Source organism: Odocoileus virginianus, chromosome 31 (assembly GCF_023699985.2).
Source record: "Odocoileus virginianus isolate 20LAN1187 ecotype Illinois chromosome 31, Ovbor_1.2, whole genome shotgun sequence".
Lineage (NCBI taxonomy): Eukaryota > Metazoa > Chordata > Mammalia > Artiodactyla > Cervidae > Odocoileus > Odocoileus virginianus.
Window position 1 is genome coordinate 9,605,626 of NC_069704.1, and position 15,192 is coordinate 9,620,817.

Sequence of the window (15,192 nt, forward strand, 5' to 3'; positions counted from 1 at the left end):
CTCACTTCTACAGCAAGAGGGAGCACGAAGGCCCACCTGGAGCAGCCTCCCACCTGCCGCGGTCAGCCAGGAGAGGGCCAGAGAAAGACATCGCAGCCGTGGAGAAGGGACGCAGTCGGAATGCTGCCTGTCTCCTTTTGACCACCTGGTCCCAGCTGGGACCCCCAGACCCCCACACTGCAGCCCCCAGGTCACTGCTACCCTCAGACACAGCACAGAAAGCCTACGGCCGCCCCTCCCCACCACCACGAGGGGAGCAGACCTGGCCCCGAGAGGCACACATTCCATAGGCAATCGAGTGATGCAGAAATCTGCAGGGCAGAGTTCTCTGAAGGAGACTGGACGACCCTGGGTCCTCAGCTTTCATGGGAGTCACAAAGCTTGAGGAGCCGGGATGAGCCGCCTGGCCACCATGGGACCACCATGCCCCGGCGGGAGGCTGTCGCCCACGGTCACGCAGCAGGGAGTGGTACACCCACCTCGTGACTGTTCGCTAACCCACTTTCCTCCAGGACCCTCTGTCCTTCCCCAGGAGCTCTCCTGCTCAGGGCATATCACATGAATCATGTTTTGCAAGTGAGGGAAGAACTTCTGCATTCCTTGAGATGTTTGAGCATCAGCATGTTCCAAGGGTCAGCAAACACTATTAAAAGGAACAGGGTTGAGAAGGGGCAGCACGGGAATTCGGGGAGCTGCCTTGCAAAGTGTCTTTTCTCAGAAAGCACTGGAGTTGGGGGGACAAGGAGTGGCTTAGGCAGAGATTTCCATTCTGCGCACAAGGAGGAACAGTTCCAAAAAGAACAAAGAAATGGCATTAAAAAAAATAATAATGGCATGCTCCTCTAGTCAGGGCTTGAAACGGATTTCAAGCAAAAGAGCTCTGCTTGACCAGTGCGAGAAGCCAGTGTCCAGGCTCAGCTTGGCCTCCCCTCTTCTTTCTCCCCTGGTGGCGGCAAGTCTAGTAAAAAGCCTGCAGCCCAGCCCTGGGCAAGGAGGTTCGTGGTCACCTGCAAGGCAGCAGGGACCTGACAGAGCTGAGCGCAGGGGGACAGCCTGTGCTGGCCGGACAAGCCACCTGGTCCAGTGGTTAAGGTGATTTTTTTTGCTGAAACACTCCTGGAACCACATGGGGCTGGAGAAGATCCTATTTACTGGAACTTCTCTCAGGGAACATTCTGCAAGCGACTAGAAGGAATGAACTGCTAAGACCCTTCAAGTGTGTATGATGTGGGTAGGGAAAGTGGGCAGTGAGATCCCAAGGGGGCTGCCTAACAGAAGGTCGTTACTAATTGCTGCCCAAGGAGGGTGGGCCAAGTCGGGTGTGTCATCTGGGCAGGGCCCGCTCTCAGGTGAGGGGGCCATTCGAGGCCATCCCCATGATTAGACCCACTTTCTTCTCCCTCCTCCAGCCCAGCACAGAGCTTCTTGTTAAGCACACATTTAAAAGAGCTTTAATCTGAAGTCACGTCCAGCTGTTGCCTGCCCAGGATGCCCATATATCCTGGTGCAGCCCTGAAGCCAGGCCCCAAACCCAGGGTCAGTCAATCAAGCCCGCAGCCCTGCCAGGACCCGCTTCTCAACCCAGCCTGCCTACAGTCACTCAAACTGTCCCCCGACTCCCAGACCGAAGATGGAGAGACTCCCCAAGGCACTGAGAAGGCTGTTGGCAACCCACTCCAGAGCCGACAGACAGAGAAGTTGAGGCAGAAAGAACTTGTTCCCCAGTCCAGGAGGAGCTAAGACTAAAACACAAGAAAACTGGTGCAAGCATGCAACATCCCAGCAGCCGCCCCGGTGAGGAGGAAGTGGCCTGTTTTCTGATTGTGACCCACCTGAGATCAAGGGGGCCAGGCAGCCCACAGCCTCAGCAGGTCTCTGTGGAGCAGCAGAAGCTGAGACTGGGAACCAGTCAGCCGAGCAGAAGCAGCTGGGTTGTGGTTGGCTGAGCACCTACTGAATACCAGGCACCGTGCTATGAACTGTGGACGCACCGTCGCCTTTCCTTCACACGACAACGTTTTAGAGAAGAAATTGTTGTCCCCAGGTGGACCCCTAGGGACGCTTAGTGAGTGGTAAAACAAGATAACTGTCGAATCTGAGATTATATAATTCTCAGACACTATTTTAGGAGCTGCTGGCCGCCACTGCCCTGCCAGGGGTGTGCAGTCCCTTTCCCCACTCCCGTCCTTGGCAGCCTGCCCCACCGGGCCACGTGCAGGGCAGCCTGAATGCAGCTGGAAGCAGCACGAGGCCTGTGAGTTGACCAGCTGCCGCTTGCTTTCCTTTACCTTCTTCTCCCTGATTCCGGCCAGCCAACCACCTTGGCTCCTTTGGCAGCCAATCAGACCAAATCCCCAAATGGCCAGCACGTTCAGTAAGAGAAGGGACTCAAAAACGGGGGATACAACTGTGCCTGGCACGGGCATCCAGGGGACAGTGGGTCCAGCTCTGGTCCCATCACCCTCCACAGGCACAGGACCAGCTGCCCGTCCCCAGATCAGCTTCAGCTGGGAGTCTCTAATCTCCCTGATGCTCCAGCTGGCAGGGCCCCAGTCCCCGGAAAACTCCACTTGCCTCCACTTGGCTGTGGCCTACATCGAACCAGTCATGGCTTCTTTTTGCCATAAGCGTCCCTTCCCAATTATGTCTGCCTCGGGCCAGTGTGCTGTCCCTGGGCACGACCTAGAGAGGAGACCACGTGCCAGGCAGCAGCAGGAAGGCCGGCCCGAACTAGACCTTGCCATAGGCAAATTAGAGAACAGGGCCGAGAACTGATGGGTCTCACTCAGTTTAACTCTGCCGCGCTACCCGAGCACCCTCGAACTCGCTCAGTAGATCCAGTGACACGCCAAGGAGAGAGAAACTCTCAGCTTCTTGCCAAGAGCCTGTTGCCCAGTTCCAAGTTCTGAGCTCGGGCTGGTCCCAAGCTCAATTCGGAAGCTTGGGGGTCCGGGCTGGCCAGGGTGGGGGGCCGGGGCTATAGCCCCCGGCGAGGCCTTTACCTTGCTGTTGGGGGATGGAGCCGCCAGCTGCTGCTGCTTCGCGATGTTCTCCGACAGGCACCAGCACACTCTCTTCTTCTGCTCCTGCGAGTGCGCTTCCAAAGTGAATAAGCACTCTGCCTTCTGACGTCAGAGGAAACAGAGAAAGGGGCAGTCAGGGCTGCTCCCTGGTTCAGGGGGCTCCCGGGCCCAAGCCCAACCCTAACCATCCAGTGGGTGAGGCTGCAGCAGGGCGGGGAGTGACCGCTGAAAGCCACAAATGCGCACACCAATCCCCAGTGACATCGAGGCAGAGCAGAGGAGCTGGTTCGGGGGCCAGCTGGCAAGCCCGGTGCCCATGGGCTAGGGGGAGGGAGGCAGCGGTTCCCAACACAGTGGAGTCCTGTGGAGAGCCGCGGAGTGCCGTGGTGAGGTCACCCCCGGGGACAGGCAGCACAAGGCGACCGCTGGGGGAGCACGCGGGGGACCCAGAGGGCCGAGGTCTCTGCCCCTCTGACGTTCTGTGGGGCGAGGACCCCTCCCCGACCTTAGCACATTCATCTATTCAAAAGACCAGGGTGAGATGGGCACCCACGCAGGACCTGGGTCCCTCCAGATAGTCTTTGGAGAGCAGTCGCATGGCCTTCAACAGCCCTGCTGCTGCCTGACACATGAGCTGGGTCTGATCAATGACTGTTCAGCTCAGCTGAGTGCAAGCTTCTGGCACTGCTGCCATTTAAATCTCGCTCTGCTATTTAACCTTGTTAAGTGCTGCTATCTCATCTCCCCAACGAGACCCGAAACCCCTGCTAGGGAGGCCTTTTTCATCCAGGCCTAGTACAGTGCTTGGCCAGTCAAGGCCTCAGTGAGCTCTGGCTCCCTGGAGACTCTCGGAATGAGGTCAAATCCAGGCCAGCCTTGGCACAGGCACCAGGGAGCTGCAGGGACCCAGGGAGTCAGCCCCGAAGGAGCCAGAATGTGCTGGGGGCGGGGAGGGGAGGAACAACATGCCCCGCGTTATCATCCTCCCCAGGACGCTCTGCGCAGGGAGTGGTGAGCTCTTTCTGTCTCCGCTGGAATTTGATTATAACCGCAGAAGGCTGCGATTTGATGAATTCATCCAGGGAGCTAAGAGTGTGAGCTGGATGGCTCAGAACAGAGAAAAGGATAGTGTAGAATTCTATGCAGTCCTTCCTTATTTTGCAGTTGGATAGGACTGGTTTGAATCTCAGCTTTGCTGCTTCCAAGCTGTCGACCTCAGAGAAATCTGTAAGATGGGAATGACCATGATGTCACCTACCTCTCAGAGCTATCAGGAGGGCAAGCAATAACCCAGGCCTCAACAAAGAGCTTCCATGGTGGCTCAGATGGTAAAGAATCTGCCTGCAATGCAGGAGACTTGGGTTTGATCCCTGGGTTGGGAGGATCCCCTGGAGAAGGGAATGGCTACCCACTCTAGTATTCTTGCCTGGAGAATTCCATGGACAGAGGAGCCTGCAGACTGCAGTCCATGGGGTCACTAAGAGTCAGACACAACTGAGTGACTAACACTTTCAACAAACAGCAGCTATCTTCGTTATTAGTACTTCATTTGTTTAAGAAATATTTGTTGAGCACCTGTTTTATGTCAAGGACTGTGTTAGGCCCCTGGGGGTGAAGAGGGAAATAAGAGAGGCTGAGTCCTTGCCCTTAGGATGGGGGCAGAGACAATAAACAGTGTAATTACAAACTGTGGAAAAGCCAAAAGGCAGAGGTCCTATCTGAGCCCAATAGACAGAGCCAGCCTTTCTGGAGGGGCAGCACCCAGCCAAGGCTGAACAAGAAAGAGCTGCCAAGGAAAGTGCTAGGGGGAAACCATTCCAGGCAGAAGGAACAGCAAGTGCCAAGGCTCTGAGCCGGGATGGTTATCAGCCTCACGGAGTAGCATTTGAGCACCTTTTCTCCGCTACCATCTGACGCAGTCCTCAGGGATACCACCCTTCAGGCAAGGGCCACCTCCCAAACTAAGTATTCCCAGGTGCCAGCCCCAAAGTGCTCAGAGTTGTCCTTCCTAAAAGCATCAGAGGAGAGCGGAAAGAAAGCCCCACCTCTTGGTTTCAGGGAACTGAGTGGATGTGGGGAGGCAATTATACTACTTAATAACAGACTTCCACTTGCCAGAACCCCCAGCCCACTGCAAGGAAGGACTCACCCCAAGATGCCCCAGAGAGAAGCCAGGTGGGGCAGGAGCTGCTCAGAGAGCCATTTGCTCCCTGTCTTGTCACATTTACCCAGCGAGGGGTGGGCCAGGACTATGGTCCCCTCTCACTCAGAAATGCTGTCAGTGTGGAAAGGCCTCAGATTTGGCCCTGGCCCGAACCCCTGGAGGAAGGCATGGCAACCCACTCCAGTAATGTTGCCTGGAGAATCCCATGGACAGAGGAGCCTGGCGGGATACGGTCCGTGGCACAGAATCGGGACACAACTGAAGCGACTTAGCGCGCATGCATGCACGCACAAGCCTCCCAGGCCTGCCTCTACCTAGCTATTTGGGCTTCAGCAAACCCTTTCAACTCCCTGAGCCCCAACTTCCCCCGCTCTTTCTGTTCCAAAGCAGATTCTACCTTAATAATAATTCCCTTTATCTAAGTATCAATTTTAAAAAGCACCTTCCCATCCATGATCTTAAGAAGGTGTCTGAGGTCCCGAGGACCTATACCTAGGCCCAGTCGGGGGTTGGGGCCTGGCTGTCTTAGATGCTCACACATTCTGGGGAGGCCCCAGCTCCCAAGCCTCCTCTCTAAGTGCCGCCTGGAGTTTGGGAGGCTGGCCTGGATGAGAGGGAGAGCCTGGAGCCAGCCTCCTCCAGGAAGGCTGAATTCCCATCTGCCTAAATCAGGGGCCCCCACTGCCTGCTTGGGTCTCTTGGTCCACTCTGTGACCTGACTCATCAGTTTGAACACTCATATACACTGTGTCCTCAAATATCAGGCTCCAAGGTCAAGGTTGTAAGCTGCCCTGAAACCATCCTCAGGAAACTCACTTGGAGGCAGGGCCTCCTTGATCACCAGCTGGTGAGCTAAGTTCTCTCCCTATGCAACAGCACTGGGCCCAGACCTCTGCATTTAAACATACGTGTGTGTGTGTGCGTGTGTGTGTGTGTTGAGTCGTGTCCAACTCTTTGCAACCTATAGACTGTAGCCCGCCAGGCTCCTCTGTCCATGGAATTCTCCAGGCAAAAATATAGGAGTGGGTAGCCATTTCCTTCTCCAGGGGATCTTCCTGACCCAGGTCTGGACTTCTCTTGTGTCTCCTGCATTGGCAGGTGGATTCTTTTGAGCAATCCCAAATCCAACTAGAAACCCGGCTCCTCTTGCCTTCCTTCTTTAAAACCCCATCTTGCCTCAACCTCCTTGTGCCTGAATTAATATTATCCTTATAAAAACGAAAACCTCTTCTACTACAATTTACGTTTGTTCACTTGCTGTGACAGATGGTCTCTTACTTAATTCAATTCTCCCAGTGACCCTATGACATACGGAGGAAGGAAAAACACAGCTGTTACCATCTTTTAGATGAGAAAACTCAGGCTCAAAGAGGTTAAGTCAGCAGCCCCGAGAAGTATCGGGAGAGGAGGGATTCAGAGTCTGTCTTCCGCCTCCTCCAGAACCTGCGATCTTGCCTCCTTTATTTAACAGTATATGTACATTACAAAGAATGTGAGATACTCCTCTTAGTTTTTATTTTAGAGGATCGATAAATCATTGGCGATGTTGCTAATGGAGAGTAAATGAATATGAAGAGCTCTCCCCCTGTTATGACGCTAACAGGAAAAATAGCTACCATTTATTGAGTACTCACCATGTGGCAGGTTCTGTGCTAAGTGCCTTGGACACAGTATCTTATTGAATCTCATTTAATCACTGCAACAACCCTATAAGGTAGGCCTCAGCCTCATTTCAGAGATGAGTATGTGACTTGCTCAGATCGCTCAGTTAGGAAACGACAGGGCCAAGATTCCAGTCTAGGTCTTCCTAACCCCAAAGTGCAAACTCTTAAATTAATGCATCAAATTCTCTGCGGATAGTCCCTAACCCATGTGGCCTTTGACCCCATGCCCCTGGTACAGCCAGTCGTAGGCTGCATCTGTCTCTAGGATTTGCAGGGGCTGAGGGACACCTGTCCAAGGAAATTAAGGCCTCAGGGCCGAGGACTGCTCAGGACAATCCAACCCACTTGATAACTAACCAGGACCTGCTGCTGGGGAACAATCAGAGCAGCCGCCCCCCAACCCCCTCCTGCCCCAGGCAGTTGGCGCTTTCTCAATGCAGACTGGAAAACCGTCCCTAAAATCCTGACTCTCTGGCCCTGGTTTCTTCTCTGGACACTACCTGCGTGTTAGGAAACAAAGAGAAAAACCACTCGCTGGAAATGCCAACTAAGACATGAGTCTGGAGTTCTCCGTGGGTTTCAAAACCACTGTTGGCAGGCTTGTTCCAGGCCGCAGGGCAGGCAGGGAGGGATCTTGTCTTCCGTGTGTTACAGACGTGCCTTTTGTAAAGAACAGCCCATTAAGAGAAAAGAGAGGCTACTGGCTGCCTGTGAGCTTCAATCCTCCAGCCCCTTGGGGTCATATCACCTGACACATTACTGAAATAAAAGGCCCCAGATCAATATGCCTTCATCAGTCTTTGGAGGGCTAGGAGGTCACAGCTCCCTGGAAACCAAGGAGCAGAAGTGCTTTTCTCTGGGAAAAACAACCCCAGCCTGGCAGGGATAGCTCTCTTGGCATTAAAGAACTGGGAGCCTCATTTCAGGCCCCACTGGAGAGAACTGGAATCCAGATGGGTGAGGCTGGAAAGGCAAAAAGCTCTGACGCTCCCCAGCCCGCCTCCCAACCTCTCCTAGGCTGCTCTCTCCGCTCCACGCCAAACAAATTCAAGCCAGCCCTGAAGCGTCTCCACCAGCTACTTCCTGTGTTCGGTGGGGATACGCTGACACGGGAGGCTACTGCTGCCTTTTCAGACCTCAAATGGCCATGCCAGGCCCCAGCTCAGCTCCAACAATGTCCACTGCCTTTTGGACCCCCTGCTGTCCCCTGCAGCTAACATCTCATCAACTGTCTTAACCTCAGGGGTCTGGTCACCTAAAGGGACATGCCTGGAACTGAAGGAATGATCTTCCAATCACAAAAAACATGCAAATTCCTTCTCAAAAGGGTGTACTCCTCTTGGCCAGCCAGTGCAGACCAGGCCTCACCCATAACGTGCGGCCAGTGCACGCTCTCCCACAAGACTGACAGTTTCCCAGGGCTGTTGTTGGGTAAGACAAACAAACAGAAGCAGGGGGAAGGAATGGGTCTAACAAATCCCTGCTTGGAACTAGTAACAGACTCATATGAACAGAGGTATAAGGAGTAAGAAAACTTGCTGCAAATTGAAAAAAATTTGTATGGCTCAGTAGTTCTCTTTTTCCATCGCCAAGGCCTCCTTTGATTAAACCCCTTGGGTAATGATATTTTTGGCCACCTGATGTGAAGAGCTAACTCACTGAACAAGACCCTGATGCTGGGAAAGATTGAAGGCAGGAGGAGAAGAGGGCGACAGAGGATGAGATGGTTGGATGACACCATCAACTCAATGGACATGAGTTTGAGCAAACTCTGGGAGATGGTGAAGGACAGGAAAGCCTAGCACACTGCGGTCCATGGGGTCGCAAAGAGTCAGATACAACCGAGAGACTGAACTACAACAATAAATGATATTTCATCTCCCAAAACACATCAAGCAATAAGCTGTTTGCCTCCAGTTAGCTCAGCAACGGCGCAGTGTCCAGCTGAGTTTCTGATGGGACTGGGATAACCAGCCTCAGGAAGGGAAGAGCATCCAACCCACTGAGTGGGGTGTTACTCTAGCCCAAATTCAGATGTTGGACGGTTTCTTCCACGTGTATTCTCTGGGCTAGGTAAAGGTACAGTTACCTTCAAGCCTTTTCAAAACACTGATAAGACCCTGCAGGAGGGGGATGTAGGTGGTACCTTCCAGAAAGAGAGGAGGAAAGAGGTGGGCACGAGAATCAGGGCCCTCTCTAGAGGACTGTTGTTGTTAGTCGCTCAGTCATGTCCAGCTCTTTGTGACCCCGGGGACTGTAGCCCACCAGGCTTCTCTGTCCATGGGATTTCCCAGGCAAGAATCCTGGAGCGGGTAGTCATTGCCTTCTCCAGGGGATCTTTCTGACCCAAGGATAGAACCCAGGTCTCCTGCATTGCAGGCAGATTCTTTAGCCACCATGAATAGGGCAATGTCTGACTTGACAGGCCACATCCTCATTGTGACCCTTACAGGGACTGGAGACCAGGAAGTCCTGAGCAGGAGACCACAGGGTCCTTCTTTCTTTCCCCTTTAAGCATTTTCATGTCCACTGCTCTGCTACACAGAGGTAAGGGACACTGGGGCAGAGCACTCTGGCCCATTCCACAGGGCGGGGCACTGCCATCGTGGACCTGCCCAGAACCACTGCAGGAGGAGGTGTGGAGACAGCCTCAGAACCCGGCACTAGCGCCCAGCCCAACATCTTCCTTCCAGCCCCGGGACACAGATCCTCTCCTCAAATTCAGGGGGAAGGACTCACCTCTGCGAGATACAGCACACAGAATTTCAGGTCTTCTGAAGAACCTTTGAGGGAACAAAAAGGAAGACTTGCATTAGAATTGGCTACAGAGTCAACCGTTTGCTTGAGCACCACCAGCTCTCTCACCCAGAGGGCTGAATGTGGTACTTCCTGTTAAAAGAGGAAGAAGGGGCGGGCTCTCGGGGCAGGGAAATCTCAGGAGGAAAGCCCACTTGGTCACTAAATAGGTTGAGGTACAGCTGGGAGGCCTCTGTCCGCAGGTCAGCCTGATCCAAGGAGTGCTGAGCTCTCCCTCCATGAGAGGTGGCCAGGAGCAGCCTCTGGGCACCATGCGCGGGCTGCAGGACACTGTCTGCCATCCCAGGAGGCGTCTTTCTCACCATGCCCCTGGCGATGAGGGGTACGGAGGCAGCACGCTGCCTTTGTCGTTTTGAAATGCCACAAGGAGCCACCAAGGAATGCGTGGGCTATGTGTACCATGCGGTGGGGTGAGGGGAATCCCGGATCACAGGCTGGGTGGAGCCGAGAGATGGCTTCCCAGCCCAGGCCCAAGCCCTCAGCGTGTTCTCCTAGAGTTTTCTGACCCTTGGTCACTCAACCACTCACCAAACCCTCTCCACCTGGGCCGCAGCTGGGAGGCCTGTCAGCTGCTTGCCCCTCCTCCAGCAGAGCAGCTGAGATGGAATACCCACCCTAGGGCGGAAGGTGATTTGGTCTGCGTGCTTCAGAAACACAAGAGCCAGGAGATAAGCCCCAGCTGTCAGGGAAGGCTTCCTGGAGGAGGACCCTTTTGAGCTTGAACTCAAGATGGGAAGAAAGGGCGCTCCGGAAGCTGGGAGCAGCACGAGCAAAGGCACGGGATGGGGAGCGCCAACTGTGCTCCAGGGAGCGCCAGGGTAAGCAGGCCCCGTCTCCTCCTCCAGGCTGCCTTCCCCGACCACGGCAGGCTGCTCCTCAGAACCTGGCGGCCCTCCCACGGACCACTCATCTGAGCACAGGCCAGGGATGGTTAGCAGCTTCCAGTATTTCAAGCATTCAATCTCACCAGGCAGGTTGTCCTTTTTGAGGCAAATAACCACACAGCACATCTAACAGCAAACTTAAACTGCCACAGAGCTTTAGCATACCCAGTGCTGGGTGCCAACCACGGCGCCAAAAGTTTCATGTGCATAAACTGGACCTTCATGACAACCCCTATGAGGCAGGGGTATGCTCACCCATGATTCATGTGAGGAAACTGAGGCAGAGGGGATGAGTAACATGCCTCAGGTAGAAGGGGAAAGAACCAAGATTTATACCCAGGAAGCCTGGCCACAGAGCTCACACTCTGAACCACTGCACACCCAGCTCTCAAATGCTCACCACGCAGGCCTGACCCAGGCCCCTGTCTGCTTGAGGAAGCAGGACCAATGCTAGGCTCAAAGCAGAATGCTCAACAGACACTTGAATCACAGAAATTGTCAAAAAAAAAAAAAACAACAACAAGAAACCCAAAACCAAAGTATTGCAAAGTAAAAGTGACGAGGAAAAAAACAGATTTTTTTTTTCCCTAAAAAAGAGAAAAAACTTTTCTATTCCTAAGAAAAGTAGTAAATGAGGCCCTCATATGGGTGGAGGCCAAACCCTCTCAGAGCAAGTATATGGGCAGTTTCCTGGGCAAGTCTATCCCTAAGGCCAGGGATGCCAGCCAGAGTCAGATAAAAATAGCTCCTAAGTAAATGGGGGTTTGCTTTGGACTTAGAATAAATCCTTCTGCTTCTCCCCACCTAGAGATGGACTGGTGGGGGGGTGGGGAACCCTGCATAAGAAGTCAATCATGTTGAAGAAACCTCTAATTTCAAAGTTTCTGCCAGTTACTTGCGTTGCAGAGGGTGGAGACAAGGGGAGGTGGTTTCTTTTGTTTAAGAAAACAACCAGGATGTTTCCTTGACCTTCCAGAAGCAGACTTTAGTGCCAAGGGGAAAACAAAAAGATCTGTGTAAGAAAATAACAGAAATTTGGGTCTTAGAAGCTGGTGGTGAGAGAAGAGAAGGTTCTAGAAGGGAGGGGAAAGCCAGCATGCTGGGAGCCTCGGGGAGACAGGAGGCCAAGGTCGGGGGGATATGACCTAGGACACATATTCCCAGTGGCAAGGGATCACTGACAGATTGCCTTGAAACTTCTCTGTGCTTCAACAGCCCCCACCCCCGCACCACACCCCCACATTACTGCAGACCCTCACTGACATCCGCTCCATGTCACGGCCTTGGGCTGGCAGCGCTCTGGAAGAAGGACAGAATGGGGGCAGCACTCAGCATGGCTCAGAGCCTCATAAGGACTGCAAGACTCAGAACCCAGTGGTGCCTGTAAGGAGCTGCAGCTGCAGAAAGAGGAGGCTGTAGGGTGGCTGAGCCAGGAAAGAAACCTCCGCCCCACCAGAAACCCTTCCAGAACCCAGGAGTGGGCTCTGGACCTTCCAGAGTATGGAAACGGGGCTGAGTGTAAAGGAAAGGGGACATGAGGCAGCACACATTTGGGCTTCCATCCAGCACTCCAACTTGCATCATTCTGAAGTTTAACAAGGAGCCACTTGGTTTCTAGGTGAACCCAACCAAGCAAAGTGGGCCGTGGACCATGGGCTGCTTAGGTAGTAGTTTAGTTAAGTTGCTAAGACGTGTCCAACTCTTGAGACCACATGGAATGTAGCTTGCCAGGCTCTTCTGTCCATGGGATTCTCCAGGAAAAATACTGGAATAGGTTGCTATTTCCTTCTCCAGGGGACCTTCCCGACCCAGGAATCAAACCCACGACTTCTGTATCTCCTACATTGCAGGTAGATTCTTTACCAAGTGAGCTACAAGGGAATGGGCTATGCAAGGGCGATCCTCAATCGTGGGCTAGGGAAGCCCAGAACTGGCTTCCTGGTCCAGGTCTGACCCCTCTGGCACTTTCCCAGAGCCTTCTCAAGCCTGGCCTTAGATCCCAAATCAATCAGTTACCAAGTCCTCTCCACCCGTGAGACAGGCCAGGAAAGCTGTTGTCTCCATTTTCCAGATGCAGAAACAGGCCCAGGGAAGCAAAACACCTTGCAGAAGGCAAGCAGTGGGCAAATGGCAGAGCTGAGACTTGAACCGAGGACCACCTGCCTCCAAAGCCCATGTTCTGACCACGAGGTCATACTCTGTCCCTCTCCCAGTTCACTCATCTGTCATTTCACCAGGCCAGGGGCTCCTTAAGTGGGACTATGTCTCTGTCTCTGCCATTACCCTGGCGGCCAGCACTTAATGGGGCTCTGAGGAGATGCTCAGAAAATGTCAACCAACTAAATTTAACTCCAAGCGCTCCTGCAGCTGAGACCCAAGCAGCTGAGGTTCCAAGACGGGACGCCTGGGCTCCTCAGGGAGGTTGGGGAACCCAAGAACCAGCTGGACATTTCCAGGCCATCCTGAAAGACCAGGGCAGGTCAGGAAGACACACTGTGGGCGGGATGCGGGCCGCCTGGGAGGCAGAAACACAAAGAACAGCAAAGCCAGTGGGCGGCAGAGACAGGAAGAGACCACAATGGGCCCCGGCTGACCGGAGATGTCCCGATTGTTAGCGCCAGCTCTCCGCCTGTTCCCATTACACTGCCTTTCAGCCCCGGCTGAAGCTTGGGAGAAGCTGGGCAGGAGGAGGGAGGGCAAGGTTTAAGTGGTCAGCAGCTGGAAGCGAGGGAGGCGTGCACCCTGGCCCCCAAACCCAGGCCTCGCTTCCCGTCTCCCTTCAGACCTTCATTCATTCACCCAACAAATAGTCACTGGGCACCCACGATGTTCCATGCCCAGGCCCGGCCCTGGGAGTGGGCTTGGCCAGCGGAGCCAGCACCCTCAGACACGTCACATGGAGAGTCCTTGCTCCCTGGGTGGGGCAGACTCTCCTTTGCCAGGGCACGGCCCTCACCAGCCCCAGCCCACAGGAAAGACTGGGTGTGCTGTGTTTACCGTCTCCTCTGCCCAAACTGAACTCCCCATACATGTTGATTTGAAAGAGACAAGAAACCTTAGGAGTCACTGGCAATCAGAGACCATTCTGCCAAGAGAGACTCCAGCTGAGGCTGCAGATGGATCTCCTAAAAGCCAGCTTCGTTGCTGCAGCGAGTCTCTGGGGGCGTGGCGGAGGCGGGCGGGAGTGTGGACACCAGGACTCGGGACACTGGGCCCAGCGGCTCCAACTCCAATGGCTGGAGAAGGGATGGCTGGGCTTCTCCGACCCCAGGACCCACAAGGCTGTCTCAGGGAGCGGGGGGTGGGGTGGGGGCAGGCAGGAAAGCAGGCGAGAGCTCCACAAATGCCTGGAAAGACGTCTAAAGCGACCTAAGCGTTGGAACGTGCACCTTGAGAGCTCAGCGTCTCTGGGCCATTTCCTTTGCTCCCAGCAGTTCCTGGGCTCCGTGGAGAGCCCTGCTTGCTGGGTTTGCTGACTGACCAGAACATCTGGCTGGCAACCCAGGACAGGCATATGCACACACACATGCGTGCACGTGCACACACACACACCCCCCTCACATAACAACCCAATAAGCTCCAGTGGCTGTGGGCATCTCTCCTGAGCAGGGCTGGCCGTGGCCACCCCCAGTCTCCAGCCCCGGGAGGCCATGACTGCACAGGTGACTTAGCAGAGGGGAGGTTTCTCCACAACACCCCAAGGCCTCACACCACCCACCCTGGCCAGCCGCCACCCAGTAGTAGATGGAGCTCACCCCACCTCTCCCTTCAAGCCTGGGGTTGTGGTCTCCAGGAAGGGAAGAGTCAACCAGTTCTCAGTAGACTCCACCCACCCCGTCTCCCCAAACCCCGGCCCAGGCCAGAGGTGGAGGCCAGATGAATGGGCACTGGCCATCTTCTCATAGCAATCTTAGGGCCGTGTGGGCACGTCAGGGCTGGGAGGGAATGTGAAGGACTGTGTTCCAACCTTGGTTACTGAAAGAGAAACTGCAGCGCAGAAAAGGGAGAAAGGACCAGCTGACGCTGTTCCCCAGGTCAGCAGCAACACAGAGCCGAGGATCCTCCCCTCCCAGAAACGATCCTCAATTCTTCCTCTGCCCTATGGCTCCCAACCCCCACCCAACGCACAACCAGTTTGTAACTCTTTTCCCTCCCTCCTTATAGCAAGAGGCTGAGCAGACCAGGGTCCTGGGCTTGCAGGCCCCAGAAGTGTATAGCGAGCACAACAGAACAAGAGATGGCTCAGATGGTAAAGAATGAGCCTGCAATGCAGGAGACCCGGTTTCAGTCCCTGGGTAGAGATGATCTCTTGGAGAAGGGAATGGCTACCCACTCCAGTATTCTTAACTGGAGAATCCTATGGACACAGAAGCCTAGTGGGTTACAGTCCATAGTGTCGCAAAGAATTGGACACGGCTGAGTGACTAACACACTTTTCACTTTCGTTCTTTTCATCAATCAGCGTGTATTACCGCGCACAGCCTCCCACCAGCACCCCTCAAATCTGACAGGGTCCTAGATTGTGTGAGCCGGGGGTGGGCAGGTGTGTGAGTGCATGTGTGTCCAAAGGGTGGGAGGGACATGGGAATGGGTGTGCAGGGGAAGCTGGGTGTGAGGGATGGGGGGCGGGATGGGGGGTG

At 54.4% G+C, this 15,192-nt stretch overlaps 1 protein-coding gene across 7 annotated transcripts in view; it reads right to left on the minus strand.

The window, feature by feature from the left end:
• The window catches only part of RGS3 (regulator of G protein signaling 3), a 150,012-nt gene that overhangs the window by 58,859 nt on the left and 75,961 nt on the right, over positions 1-15,192 (minus strand). For all 7 annotated transcript variants that reach the window (XR_011484924.1, XM_020906641.2, XM_020906642.2 and 4 more), the window contains 2 exons: positions 9,591-9,634; positions 3,003-3,125 (listed from right to left, as the gene is read on the minus strand). Coding sequence is in view for 6 of the 7 variants with exons in the window: in XM_020906641.2 (XP_020762300.2) it covers positions 3,003-3,125; positions 9,591-9,634 (167 nt within the window). In the remaining variant the exon portion in view is untranslated. The remainder of the gene's footprint in view (positions 1-3,002; positions 3,126-9,590; positions 9,635-15,192) is intronic.